Raw genomic sequence first — 14,792 nt, 5'->3', positions numbered from 1 at the left:
GGCAATTTAAGTTTTATGTCAATGTAACAATGGTCGGTACTAAGGATTTGTGATTAAAAAAAAAAGACTGTCAGATTTTGAATGACAGAATACACGAAAACGCTTGAAAGACATATAACTTTGGTCCCAGGAATAACTGTGGGATGATTGGATTATGAAGGAAAAGATAGTAATTTCTCAACCCCAAATCACATTTTTGAAACTCAAATTATGTTGAAGCCAACATTATCTTGTGAAATGATGCTGACATCAGATATAAAATGTAAGAACACAATGTTCCATATTAATTCCTGTGCATTGGTAAGTATAGTTGGTAAAAGTTGCCATTTATGCTCAGGGATATGCAGTAGTCACCTCACATGAAGGGTCACAGTGTAGAAATTACACAGGGCTTCTGTAGAATATCCAACTTGGGCTTAAAAAGCATTGAAAGTACAGGAATTACCAAAATAAAAGCAACTATTTATTTACCCAACACTTGCATTGCTATGGATGAGAACACCACATTTATTTCAAAGCCAATTCTGCATTAACTTTTAAACAATATTCTTTTCATCCCCAGCAAAAGTATGGACTACACCAAAAAAGCTACCCAGAAGATTTTGTTTTAATCCTATAATAATGTAATAAAATTTATTTGGAAAACTGGCTTTAATTTCAAGTTAATTAAGGCAAGTAGTAATGGTGCATATCAAATCCTCTCACTTCATCTCTATGTTGAAACATGTTCCTCTCATACTGGTCAGTAAAACTACAGGTAACAAAAAAAAGTTCTAAATGCCAATTCTCCAAGTTCAAGAGTTAAGTAAAAATACTAATTTGTTGCAGCAACATTTCAACTCACTATACTCAAAATACAATCACATGGAAATAATACTGCATCTATGTGGAGTTCTGTGTGGAACTTTCAGCTTTCACTTTGCATAGAGACAAGATGATGAGCTACTATTAGTAAGAGCTTCCATATCTAACAGTTATAGATCTGTATTTACAAATCGGGGACTGAAAAAGCACAAAATAAATGGATTTCTTAGTGATTGAAGAAAAATTCTTCCAACTTTTACTTTAGTAAACCAAGATTTCCTTCTCATGGATGATAAGCGAACATCAATTTTCATGTTCCACATGTTGACAGAAAACAACAGGCTTCCTTTTCACACTGAAGAGTAAACTGACTTTGCTTAGTGTGAAATGCAAGTTCATCCAAGTTACAGGTTGCAGGACTAATTCAATGTTCACCTTAAATACAGACATATTCAATGCTCTCCTTAAATACGGACATGTGTAAAGGTTCTTCTGTATACACGCACGCACGCACAATACTTGTAAACATGACAAATTGAATCAGGAGAACTTGACAGAATGTTTCTACAAAAAACACACTTACTTTACAAAAAAATATTTGTTTGCATCTTTTTACATGTAAAGGACTCTTTCTTAAAAATATACAAGTTGAAGAACCTTACAAAAACAAATATAAGCTTTCCCACCCAGCCAAATCTAGGCTCAAAGCATCTTCTCAGAGATGGAAGAGTCTTTTTGTTCTTTCAGCAATGTTTTCCAAACGTCTTCCCTAACTTGGTGATCAGATGAGAGTGCTTTGGTCAACTCTGCTGTGCTCCATCAATATTGCATTGTAAATATAACAGCAAATTATTTCATCAAGTTTCTTGTTTCTCCCTCTGGAGGTTTCCCCCTTTTCTCCATTCTTGTAAAGCTGTACAATAACAGGCCATCAAAACGAAAATAGTTCTGCTGTTTGTTACAGTATATAGGAATATCCATAGTTATATAAGAGTTCTGGATACATTCCATTTTCTTTGTGCAATGTCATTGCACAATTTTAGCTAAACACACTGATTCTGGTTTTAGCCAATACATCTCGAAACTCAGTTATATTTACAGCTAGTGCATGCGTAGTGTAGTTTCTATTCCCGTATAAGAATTTGTTTAAAAAAGCACCTTTGGATAAAAACAGCAGGAAATTAATTTAGCAGGTCAAGATATCCATAAAACATCTTTGCATCTTTCTTTGTACCTGCTATTGGTTTACTCAATGGCACATTGTGATACATGCTAATGCATATTTCCAAATGCTAGTCTGCTGAGTCCATACGTTCAGATGGAGGGGCATACTTCAGTCTAAAAGTACCTGAAAGACAATTTAAAACAAATACATATTATTTTCTGCTCCAAAAAAATCACAAAATAGTTAAATAGTTGCATTTGAAACATATATATTGTACAATATTAGTTTGCCAAGAATAGTACTACATAACACAATGTTTAGGTTACTTATGTTTGAGCAAAATCCACACTGGCTTCTGTACTTAACAAACCTGGTATTTTTAAAAATAAATAAAACTACGTACTAGAAAGAAAAAGAAAGGTCTTTAGTCACACATACTGTAGGAAGGTATCCAATCGTGATTAATTCAGTTACATTTTTTGGCTAATGTAGAACAGCTGCCAGGCTATTCCCACTGCCATGGCACATAATAGCCAAGCATTTACAAAACATTTCAGTTGTCTTGGATCAAGACTCATCTGAAGTGCTATGATCTGACTGTTTCCACCTCAGGGTATTAAAGGAAGTTGAGGAAGTTGTTCATACCTTCAGTCGTAATCTCTCAAAAATCACTCTTCCACATAGCTTAGAAAATTGTCAAAGCACTCCACCACTTCATAAGAGCAAGATAGATAAATTAGAAATTATAAGCCTCTTAATCTAAATGTTGGTTGTTGGGAGACTGCTAAATGTTGTTGGGTTTTGGTCAGGACCCCAGTGTTGGAGTCAGATGGGAGTTATGATCCCATTTTACATGGGAAACAATGATATTTCCTGGATTAGCCAATTAGGATATCTATAAATGAATTGCAGAAAGTGAACAAGTAGGTATACACCAAGAAAGACAAGGTCAAATTAAATTTTCCTTAATTGTGAAGTGGTCTAAGTAACAAAAGGGATAACTTTGCTAAAAGTTGGCTAAGAGTCAATTTCAGAGAGTTTCATGGAGGGTTTCTCATTGTCAGCTTGTGAGAGTTATCTCACAAAATTATGATCACTATTGCATGACAGTGTGAACATGGTCTATAGCACCATGTTTACATTATCATACAATGACCAATGGCAGAAGTCACTCCTTCTGGGATTTCCACTGCTGGCACAGTATTTAAAGCCCAGTTGTTCACCAGGTCAATCGCAGCCAGCTGAAGACATGTAGGGGAATGGGTAACATGTTATTGGAAGTACAAGTTCATAAATAAATTGTTATTTTATGTTACCACTTGTGTAATCAACCTATCATGATAACTGCAGCTACAAGGATCAACCTAGACAAGGAAAGGTGTTGTCTATTGGTATTATGACTGGATAGTTAATCCAGGTAATGTTCTGGGGGGCCAAGTTCGAATTGCACATGGCAGATGTGCAATTTGAATTCAATAAAAATCTGGAATTCAGAGTTTAGTGATGACCCCAAATTCGTTGTCGATTGTGGGAAAATCCCATCTGGTTCACTACTGTCCTTTAGGGAAGGAAACTGCCATCCTGATCTAGTCTGGCCTACATGTGACTCCAGACCCACAGCAATGTGGTTGACTCTTAACTGCCCTCTGGGTAATTAAGGAACAAACAATAAATCTGGCCTGGCTAATGACACGCTCATCCTGTCAATGAATAAAAAAGTTGAAAGCATTCACTACTCATGAACAATGGGAAAAGTGAAGGAAGTACTACCAAAAAAGTTGAAGGCGGCATGGTGGCTCAGTGGATAGCACTGCTGTCTCACAGTACCAGGGACCCAGGTTCGATTCCCACCTTGGGTGACTGACTGTGTGGAGTATGCACATTCTCCCAGTGTCTGCGTGGGTTTCCTCCGGGTGCTCCGGTTTCCTCCCACAATCCAAAGATGTGCAGGTTAGGTGAATTGGTCATAAATTGTCCAGAGTCTATGGCTTTCAATGCTGTTTGCTCCAGATGAGCAGGGAGTGGTACTTCCAAGTAGAAAGATAAGAACATTGTGAAGATGGAACATCGCTGTGAGCATGATACGGCAGTGCAACATCAGGCATAACAAGCTAGGTACAGAGTCATAATTTATTGACTGTACATTTCACGTTGCTTGAAAGGCAAGCAGTCCCTGCTTGTTCCTGCAAGCAAATGCATTTTTTAAAAATTCCCTACCGTATGGAAACAGGCCCTTTGGCCCAACAAGTCCATATTGACCCTCCGAAGAGTAACCCACCCAGACCCATTCCCCATATTCATCCCTGACTCTTCATCCATTTATACTTCTGTGTGTTGAGGATTAAGATATCCCACACGGGTCCAAGGTGACTCCTTGTAAGCAGCCAGCTACATAAAACTTTAGCACAGCTATCACCTTGATGATCTCTGGAATAGATGGCCATCCACCCCTTCAGGTTGCAATATCTGCTCCAGTAAATGGCATAGTTCTGTGATAGTGTCCAGCAACATTCTCAATCTGTAGCTGCAATGCTCCCTGCTCATCTGGAGCAAACAGCATTGAAAGCCATAGACTCTGGGCATTCTGAAATTCTGCCTCATCCTGAGGATACTTCACAACTTTGGTGTCTTTACTTGGAGGATGTTTAGCAGCTAATGGAGGTTGGTATTGGTCCTAGGCTTGCTGAAACATTTGTGCCTTTGTTTCATCGCAGCCACAGTGAGGATGACCATTGATATGGATGAATGCATTGGCTATTGGTCCAATGCAGTGTGTGGGGAATATCAGAAACTGTACAGATTCCTAGTATATGTGGGCAATCAGCATTCGCATCAAACACAAATGAGGGCTTAGCATAGTTCCTTCACATCTTGGGACATGGAATGCTACACATAGTTGGGCATAAAAGGGCTATATACGGATCTTTTTGCCAAAGGGGTCATTATTCCCACATATGCAAGACAAGTCATGCCGAACAAAATGCATTAGGAAATGGTAAGTGCAGCAGGATTTGTGAAATCATGCCTCCCCCACCACGCTACAACAGAAGCCAGGATAGCAGTGAACGTCGACAATGCACTCCGCAGAAATCCATGAGCTCCAATCTGCTATCATCTTCCATCCTTGTATGTTGAATTTCCTTCCTTCACAAGTACTGTCACCTCTGAATGCCAGCATGCGGTCTCCAATCCCATAACTGATTTCCTCAATTACCCAGGCAAAGTGGTGGCCCCGATAATGTCAGCTTTTAGTGAGCCACAAGGACTGAACATAGTCCACTTTGCTTACAGACTTGAAAGGACAGCCCTCACTGACGAGTGACCTCTGACTGATATCTGTGCAGCTGCCAGATATCTGTGCAGCTGCCCGATTAATTTACTGCACTTACAAAGTCATCGAGGTCTACATCACAGAAAAAGGCCAATTAAGTCTGCACCAGTCAAAAACAACCACCTAACTATTCTAGTTCCATTTTCTGGCAATTAGTCCATAGCTTTGTCTGCCTTGGGTTTGCAAGCATACATCTAAATACTTAAATATTCTGAGGGCTTTTGCCTTTACCATCCTTTCAGGCAACAAGTTTCAGATTCCCACTAGCCTTTGAGTGAAAATCTTTTCCTCACAACACCTCCAAGCCTTCTGCCCCTTACCTTAAATCTATGCTTCCAGTAACTGATCCCTCTAGTAAGAGGAAATTGTCCGCCATTTCGACACCCCTCATAAATTTACACATTTCAATCATGTATCCCCTCATTCTCCTCTGTCCAAGGAAAACAATCTCAATTCATCCAATCGCGCTTCAATCTCCAACCCAGGCAACACCTTGTTAAATCTCTTCTGCACTCTCTCCAATGCAATTACATCTCTTCTTTTTATTTGATTTGATTTAATGTCACATGTACTGTACCTAAGTAAGGTGAAAAGTTTTATTTTGTGTGCAATACAGGCAAATCATACCATACAAAGATCATAGGGTGATAGAACAGGACGAGGAATACAATGTTAAGGCTGCAGAGAAGATCAGCATTAGATTTGAAGTTTCAGAGATCCATTCAGAAGTCTGTTAACAGCAGGGAAGAAATTGTATTGAACCTGTTTGTTTAAGCTTTTGCATCTTCTGCCTTATGGAAAAATTTGGAAGAGATTGTAACTTGGTGGAAGGGGTCTTTCTGAGGAAGCGAGAAGTGTAGATGGAGTCAATTGATGGAAGATTGGCTTGTGTGATGGACTGGGCTGTGCTCACAACTGTCGTTCCTTATGTTCCTGGGCAGAGCAGTTGCCATAACCAAGCCATGATGCACCTGCATAGAATACTTTCTACGGTGCATCCATACAAGTTGGTAAGTCCTTTTGGATATGCCAAATTTCCTTAGCCTTCTGAGGAAGTAGAGACATTGTTCAGCCTTCTTGACCGTTGCATGGTGTTTGACATAGGTGGTCCACCTGGTGATTTTCACTCCCAGAAACTTGATATTTTCAACCATCTCCACTTCAGCTTCATTAATGTAGACAGGAATGTGCCCTCCATCTTGCTTCCTGAAGTCAATGACCAGCTCTTTAGTTTTGCTGATGTTGATGGAGAGATTATCTTGACACCACGCCACGAACCATTATCTTTTTCTTTATCTCGTCATTGTTTGAGATCTGGCCAAAAATGATAGTGTTGTCAGTGAACTTGTAGATGGAGTTGGAATGAAATTTGGCCACACAGTCATGAGTGTATAGAGAGTACAATAAGGGGCTGAATACACAGCCTTGAGAGGTGCCAGTGTTGAAGATTGTTGTGGAGGAAGTGTTGTTGCCTATCCTCTCTGATTACGGTCTATAGATTAGGAAATTGAGGATTCAGTTGCAGAAGGCAGAGCAGAGACCTCGGTCTCAGAGTTTAGAGATTAGTTTGGTTGGAATTATAGTGTTCAAAGTGGAACTGTAGTCAATAAGTAGAAGCCAGCCATGGGTATCCTGCTTATCCAGATGTTCCGGGGATAAGTGTAGGGCCAGGGAGATGCCGGTTGCCACGGTCCTGTTGCGACAGGTGAATTGCAATGGTTTAAGGCAGGCTGGGAGGCTAAAGTTGATAGGAGCCATGACTAACCTCTCGAAGCACTTCCTACACTTCCTAATTATGGAGGTCAGAGCCACCAGGCGGTACTCATTGAGGGACATTGTAAGAGTTTTCTTTAGCAATGGATAATAGTGATCTTCTTGAAGCTGGTAAGGACTTCAGATTATAGTAAGGACAGGTTAAAGATGTCAGCAAGTACTCCTGCAGCTGGTCCACACAGGATCTCAATGCACAGCTGGGGACTCCAGCTAGGCCAGTCGCTTTCCTATAACATGGATTCCAGAACTGCACACAATACTCTAGCTGTGGCCTAAACAATAGTTTCAACAGAAGCTCCCTGCTCTTAAACTCTATGTCTTAGCTAATAAAAACATGTATCGCATATGCATTCTTAAACACTTTATCCATCTGTCCTGCTACCTTAAGCGACTGGAGATCATGCACACCAATGTCCCTCTGATCTTCAGTGCTTCCCACAGTCCTATCATTCACCATGTACTCCCTTATCTTGTTTCTCCTACCCAGGTACATCACCTCTTCTTATCTAGGTTGAATTCTATTTGCCACTGATCAGGCCATCTGACCAGCCCATCTCTATCCTCCTATAGTCGAAGGCTAATGCCCTCATTCACTCAGACTTGCAAGACTGACTGTGGCCCATCCCTGGACTGCAGTGATTCACAACCCTGTTCCTGACTGTCCCAAGTGCCCCTGGATGAGATTACACACCCTTTGACTGACCAAGGACAACACCCCTTAGACTGAGAGACATGGTCATTTATCTGACGCACATGCAGTGTGTGCTGTGTAGCAACACGTCCACCCCCTTGACCCACAATATTGACAACCGTGGCAAATTGTGTGGCTTTTCTGTGCTAAACGGCAGGACAAGATAGAACTACTGTGAGCACATAAATTCTGACTTTTGCATGCTGAGTGAGCCCAGAAAGGCAAAGCATGTCAGAGATACCGATAGCATTCAAGTAGCTACAAACTGAGTAAGTGCTTTGGGAGAAAGAGAAGCCTGATTTGCACCCTACACCCATGAAATTGGTGACTATCACTGAGCACAAAAAGGGGTGCAGGCAGCATTGCAATACAAGGTGCTGGTGCTCTTCAGAGTGGTGCTCTGAAGTGGAGAACCGTATTCCAGATTGTCCAAAATGTACCATAATGATATGGTTAGGTTTATATGTATCCAATGCCAACTTCCATGGATGCAGGTAGTTGCTGCACATGGATCGTAATCTAAGATGTTGGCGGCTGCTGGTCAAAATGGAGACCCAGAGGAACAAGCATCAAATGGAAGTGTCAAGTACTGACAGCTCTGACTGTCATGTCAGGAATTACCGTGTTTCATTTCTCTCTGCTATGTAGCAAAACAGGACGTTGCATATAACTGAGGCAAGATTAGATACTAATGAGGTACAGGTGCATGTGTATTAGCTCCTCACCATTCACTGGCAAGATTTTCATCTTGCCATTCAAATTCTAGGTGAAGTTATTTTTCTTAATGTTAAGAATATCATTTTTTTCCAAACGTGCATATTTTCTCAACTGACTCACCATTGCCATGTCATTTGGGGATGGGAAGATGCTACCTAAAGTCTTTCTGCAAGACAGAGCTTTGGTAACATCACGCTTGGAGTACTATAAATAGTCTGGTCTATAAGGAAGGATGTATTTGCTCTAGAGAAGGTGGATTGAAGGTTCACAAGATTGATTCTGGGATTAGAAGCTTTATATGAGAAAATATTGACTGATGTAGGCCTGCATGTTCTGGAGCACTGAAGAATGAGAGGTGATTTAATTTAAATACATGAAATTCTTAGACTTGACAACATAGATGCTGAGAGACTGTTTTGCTGTTTTGAGACTCTAGACCAGAGTGGTGGTTGTCTCAAGATAGGAGGTCGACAATATAGGAATGAAATGAGGAAAAATTCTTATCCCACGGAGAATTGACAATCTTCGGAATTCTTTTAGAGAACAATGGATGTTCACTCATTGATACTAATCAAGACCACTATCAAATCTTTGGGCACGACTGAATGAAGAAATTAGAGATAGAATATTTAAGTGGAACAGAAGTAGAAATTCAAAGATCCTACAAAATAGCAGGACAGATTCAAGAAGACATCTATTCATACTCTGAATTATTGTATCTATTGAGCAGAAAGATTTAGGGATTCAAATAATGTAGTCATAGAGTCATAGAAATGTACAGCACGAAAACAGACCCTTCAGTCCAACTTGTCCAAGCCAATCAGATATCCTGACCTAATCTAGGCCCTTTGCCAGAACGGGGCACATATTCCCCTAAACCCTTCCTATTCATATACTCACACAAATGCCTTAAATGTTGCAATTGTACCAGCCTCCACCTCTTCCTCTGGCAGCTCATTCCAAACAAGCACCAACCTTTGCATGAAATTTGCCCCTCTGGTCCCTTTTAAATTTTCCCCTCTCACCCTGAACCCATGCCCTCTAGTTTTGGACTCCCCCACCCCAGAGAAAGGACCTTGTCTATTTACCCTATCCATGCCCCTCATGATTTTATAAACCTCCATAAGGTCACCCCTCAGCCTCCAATGCTCCAAGGAAAACAGCCCCAGACAATTCGCCCTCTCCCTATAGCTCAAACCCTCCAACCCTGGCAACATGCTTGTGAATCTTTTCTGAACCCTTTCAAGTTTCACAACATCCTTCCGTCAAATAAGAACTAATGGAGAGGTACGACAATTTAGAAAGCTGCTCTTTTTCCTCATGGAGGCTAGGATACAGAAAGGTGGAAGTGACAGTATAACTGTACACGGCTTAAATTTGAGCCCGGTTTGGATTACTACTTTCGGGTATGGAACTGCACCTCAAGTACAGTGCAGGATGCATATTTGGAGCAGCATCAAGCTTACATAAAAATTAATGTCAACTTGGTGAAGCTACAACACAAGACTACTTGATGTTTGTGCTGTTTAGCATGCAAATGATAGCAACTCCACAACGAACAGATCGGATCTGAACTCTGCAGTCCTGCCATATCAAGAATGGTAATGGACAATGAAACAACTCACTGGAGGAACCAGCTCTGCAAATTCCAATCCTCAGTAATGGAGGAGCCAACATATCAGTGCAAAAGATAAGGTTGAAGCACTGCAACAGTCTTCAGCCAGAAGCGCTAAGTGGATGATCCATTATATCCTCCTCTCGGGTTACCCAGCATCACTAATTTTGTCCACCACATTACAGCAAGAAATGCAAAGGCTATAGATTCAATAACATTCAGCAACAGTTCTGAAAACTTGTGCTCCAAAATTTGCCATGCCCTAGCTAAGCTGTTCCAGTTATGCTTCAACACTGGCACCTAACAATGTAGAAAGTTGCCCAGGTATGTACTGTATATACTGTACACAAAAAGCATAGGAGAAATCCAACAAGGCCAACTACTACCCCATCAGTAATGTGATGGAAGAGCTAGCAACACTTGTTTCACTGATGCTCAGTTTGGGTTCTGCCAGGAACACCTGCTTCTAACATCATTACAGTTTTGGTTCAAACATGGATAAAAGAACAGAGCTGTCAAAGGGAGTTGAGAGTGATTGCCTTTAACATCAAAGCTACATTTGACCATGTGGGATCAAGGAGCCCTTGCAAAACTGGAGTCAATGAGAATTAAGGTAAATCTCTCTTCTGTCTGTAATCATACCTAACACAAAGATAGATAATTGTTGTTGTTGTTTAGGTCGGTCAACTCTTCAGGAATTCCTCAGGGTATTGACCTGTGCCCAAGCATTCTTCAGGCACTTCATCAATGATCTTCCCTCCAGCATAAGGTCAAAAGTGAGATATTCGCTGATGATTGTACAATGTTCAGCTCCATTTTGTAATGGCAGTTACAGAAGCAGTATGTCTAAATACAACAAAACAATCTCCAAGGTATCCTCAAAGTTTAGGCTGTCAAGTGGCAAGTAATATTTGTGCCACACAAGTACCAGGCATTGACCATCTCCAACAAGAGAATTCTAACTATCAGCCCTTGACATTCAATGACATTACCATTGCTAAGTCCTACTATCAACATCCTGGAGAATACCTTTGACCAAAAATTAAACTGTACAAGCCAAATAAATACTAAGCAAGGTAAAGTTGCCATAACCCCAGAAAACCCAACAGCTGCTCTCTCTGATGGTGACCATGAGAAGACTGATGATGGTTTAACCAGAGGATCACCATGCCTCAGATGAGGAGAGAGGTTGAGAAAGAGACTTATTCATGGTAATCTCAGCGCATGAGTCATACAGCATGGAAATAGACACTTTGGTACAACTTGTCCATGCTGACCTGGTATCCCAAAATGAACTAGTCCCATTTGCCTGCATTTGGCCCACATTCCTCTAAACCTTTCCTATTCACGTATCTGTCCAAATTTTATAAACCTGTAGAAGGTCACCCCTCAGTTTCCGATACTCCAGGGGAAAAAAGTCCCACCTATCCAGCCTCTCCTTATAACTCAAACCCTCCAGTCCATGCAGCATCCTTATAATTTTTTGTGTCCTTTCTAGTTTAACAACATCATGCCTGTAGCATTATGATCACACTTGTATACAGTATTTTAAAGTGACCTCAGCAATGTCTTGTATAGTCCCAACATGACATCCAACGCTGATACGCAAAGCTCTGACCAATGGAGGTAAACATGCCAAATGCATTCTTCACCTCCCTATCTACCTGCGATGCCACTTTCAAGGAACTATTAACTTGCACCCCTAGGTCCCTCCGTTCAACAAAACTGCCTGGGGCCCTACCATTAACTGTGTAAGTCCTGCCCTGGTTTGCCTTACCAAAATGCGATACCCTACATTTATCCAAATTAAACTCCATCTGTCATTTCTTAGGCCATTGATCATCTGATCAAAATCTCATTGTATTCACAGATAACCTTCTTCACAGTCCACTATATCACCAATTTTAGTGTCATCCGCAAACTTAATAACCATACCTATGTTTTCATCCGAATCGTTGATATAAAATGACAAGTCGACCCAGAAGCAATCCTTGTGACACACTGCTGGTCACAGGTCTCCAATCCAAATAACAACTCTTTACCACCACCCTCTGACTATTGCCTTCAAAACAATTTTATGTCCAATTCGATATTTTTACCTGGATCCCATATGATCTAACCTTACTAACCAGTGTAACATGCGGGACCTTGTCGAAGGCCTTGCTAAAGTTCACGTAGACAACATCTACCATTCTACCTTCATCTGTATTCTTGGTACCCTCTTCAAAATCTCAAATTGTTTTTCATGCACAAAGCCACACCGACTATCCCTAATCAGTTCTCATCTTTCTAAGTGCATGCATCCTACCTGTCAGTATCCCCTCCAACAACTTACTCACCACTGATGTAAGGCTCACTGGGTCTGTCGTTCCCTGGCTTTTCCTTGCAGCCTTTCTTAAACAATGGCACATTAGCTACTGTCCAGAATTTTGGCACCTCACCCATGGCTGTTGATGATGCAAATATGTCTGCAAGAGGCCACAAATCTCTTTCCTAGCTTCCCACAATGTTCTGGGATACACTTGATCAAGTCCTGGGGATTTGTCTAACTTGATGCATTTTTAAGAGTTTCAGCATCTCCTCTTCTTTAATGTGGACTCTTTTGAAGAGTCACTGTTTATTTCCCCAATCTCCCTAGCTTCCATGTCTTTCTCCACAGTAAATAGAGGCAAAATATTAGTCTAGTATTACACACCTCTCCTGTGGGTCCATACATGGACAGCCTTGTTGATCTTTAAAAGGGCTTTATTCTCTCCCTAGTTATTCCTAAGCCCTTGTAGAATCTCTTAGGATTTTCCCTAACGTTATTTGCCAAAGCTATCTCATGTCCCCTTTTTGTCCTCCTGGTTTCCCTCTTCAGTGTACACCTACTCCCCTATACCGTCCAGGGATTCACTTGATCTCAACTGCCTATACCTGACATATGCCTCCTTCTTTTTCTTGATCTCAATATCTCTAGTTATCCAGTGTTCCCTACACCTGTCAGCCTTACCCTTCATACTAACAGGAATACAATGTTGCTGAACTTTTGTTATCACATTTTTGAAAGCTTCCCACAAGCCAGATGTCATTTTACCTGTGAACAACCACCCGCAACCAACTTTTGAAAGTTCCTGTCTAATACCATCAAAATTGGCCTTACTTAAAACTTTAACTTTCAGATCAGGTCTATCCTTTTTCATAACTATTTTGAAACTAATAGGAAATGACTGATCCCAAAATGCTCCCCTACCAACATCTCAGTCACTTTCCCTGCCTTATTTCCCAAGAGAATTGAGTCCATACTGTTGGCATCATTTTGTATTGCAAATGTGCTATCCAACCAACTGAGCTGCCTGAGATCTCATAAGTACTGTAGCTATCAAAGTAAGTCTGGGTCAACTGCCAGAGGAAGTGGTGGAGGCTGTTACAATTACAACATTTAAAAGGCATCTAGATGAGTATATGAATAGGAAGAGTTTAGAGGGAAATGGCCAAATGCTGGCAAATGGGAATAGTTTAATTTAGGATATCTGGTTGGTTTGGACGTGTTGGCCAAGGGGTCTGTTTCTGTGCTGTACATCTCAGAGAAAGTTAAGTCTAGACTCTGCAATCTACCTTCTTTTTAATTCAAAGTTTGAGAGAAGATTTTTGGCTCGAGTGCTCGTTGTTGTGGTTCTGTTTGCCGAGCTGGGAATTTGTGTTGCAGACGTTTCGTCCCCTGTCTAGGTGACATCCTCAATGCTTGGGAGCCTCCTGTGAAGCGCTTCTGTGATGTTTCCTCCGGCATTTATAGTGGTTTGTCTCTGCCTCTTCCGGTTGTCAGTTCCAGCTTTCTGCTGCAGTGGCCGGTATATTGGGTCCAGGTCGATGTGTTTGTTGATAGAATCTGTGGATGAGTGCCATGCCTCTAGGAATTCCCTAGCTGTTCTCTGGTTGGCTTGTCCTATAATAGTAGTGTTGTCCCAGTAAAACTCATGTTGCTTGTCATCGGAGTGTGTGGCTACTAAGGATAGCTGGTCATGTCGTTTCATGGCTAGTTGGTGTTCATGGATGTGGATCGTTAGCGGTCTTCCTGTTTGTCCTATGTAGTGTTTTGTGCAGTCCTTGCATGGGATTTTGTACACTACGTTGGTTTTGCTCATGCTGGGTATCGGATCCTTCGTCCTGGTGAGTTGTGGTCTGAGGGTGGCTGTTGGTTTGTGTGCTGTTATGAGTCCTAGTGGTCGTAGTAGTCTGGCCGTCAGTTCAGAAATGTTCTTGATGTATGGTAATGTGACTAGTCCTCTGGATTGTGTGTGTTGAGGTGGTTGCTTTCGTAGTTCAGGACTTGGTCTGTGTGTGTGGCTTCCCTGTATACCTTTGTGGTGAATTCTCCGTTCGGTGTTCTCTGTACCATCACATCTAGGAATGGGAGTTGGTTGTCCTTTTTTTCCTCTCTTGTGAATTTGATTCCTATGAGTGTGGTGTTGATGATCTGGTGTGTGTTTTCTATTTCTGTGTTTTTAATGATTACAAAGGTGTCATCTACATATCTGGCCCAGAGTTTGGGTTGAATTTGCGGTAAGACTGTTTGTTCTAATCTTTGCATTACCGCTTCTGCTATGAGCCCAGAGATGGGTGAGCCCATGGGTGTGCCGTTGATTTGTTCATATATTTGATTGTTGAATGTGAAGTGTGTTGTGAGGCACAGGTCCAGTAGTTTGAGTATGCAGTC

The 14,792-nt window shown here is 41.2% G+C and overlaps 1 protein-coding gene across 1 annotated transcript in view; it reads right to left on the bottom strand.

Moving 5' to 3' along the window:
- Window positions 1-1,037: 1,037 nt before the first annotated feature.
- Window positions 1,038-14,792, bottom strand: part of zcchc14 (zinc finger, CCHC domain containing 14) — a 117,347-nt gene continuing 103,592 nt past the window's right edge. Inside the window, exon 13 of the mRNA XM_043706822.1 lies at window positions 1,038-2,152. Coding sequence (XP_043562757.1) covers window positions 2,097-2,152 — 56 coding nt within the window. The 3' untranslated portion in view covers window positions 1,038-2,096. The remainder of the gene's footprint in view (window positions 2,153-14,792) is intronic.

The sequence above is a fragment of the Chiloscyllium plagiosum genome, chromosome 17 (assembly GCF_004010195.1).
Source record: "Chiloscyllium plagiosum isolate BGI_BamShark_2017 chromosome 17, ASM401019v2, whole genome shotgun sequence".
In the NCBI taxonomy this organism is placed as follows: domain Eukaryota; kingdom Metazoa; phylum Chordata; class Chondrichthyes; order Orectolobiformes; family Hemiscylliidae; genus Chiloscyllium; species Chiloscyllium plagiosum.
Note: the sequence above shows the minus strand (reverse complement) of the source record. Positions and strands in the feature narration are given on the sequence as shown.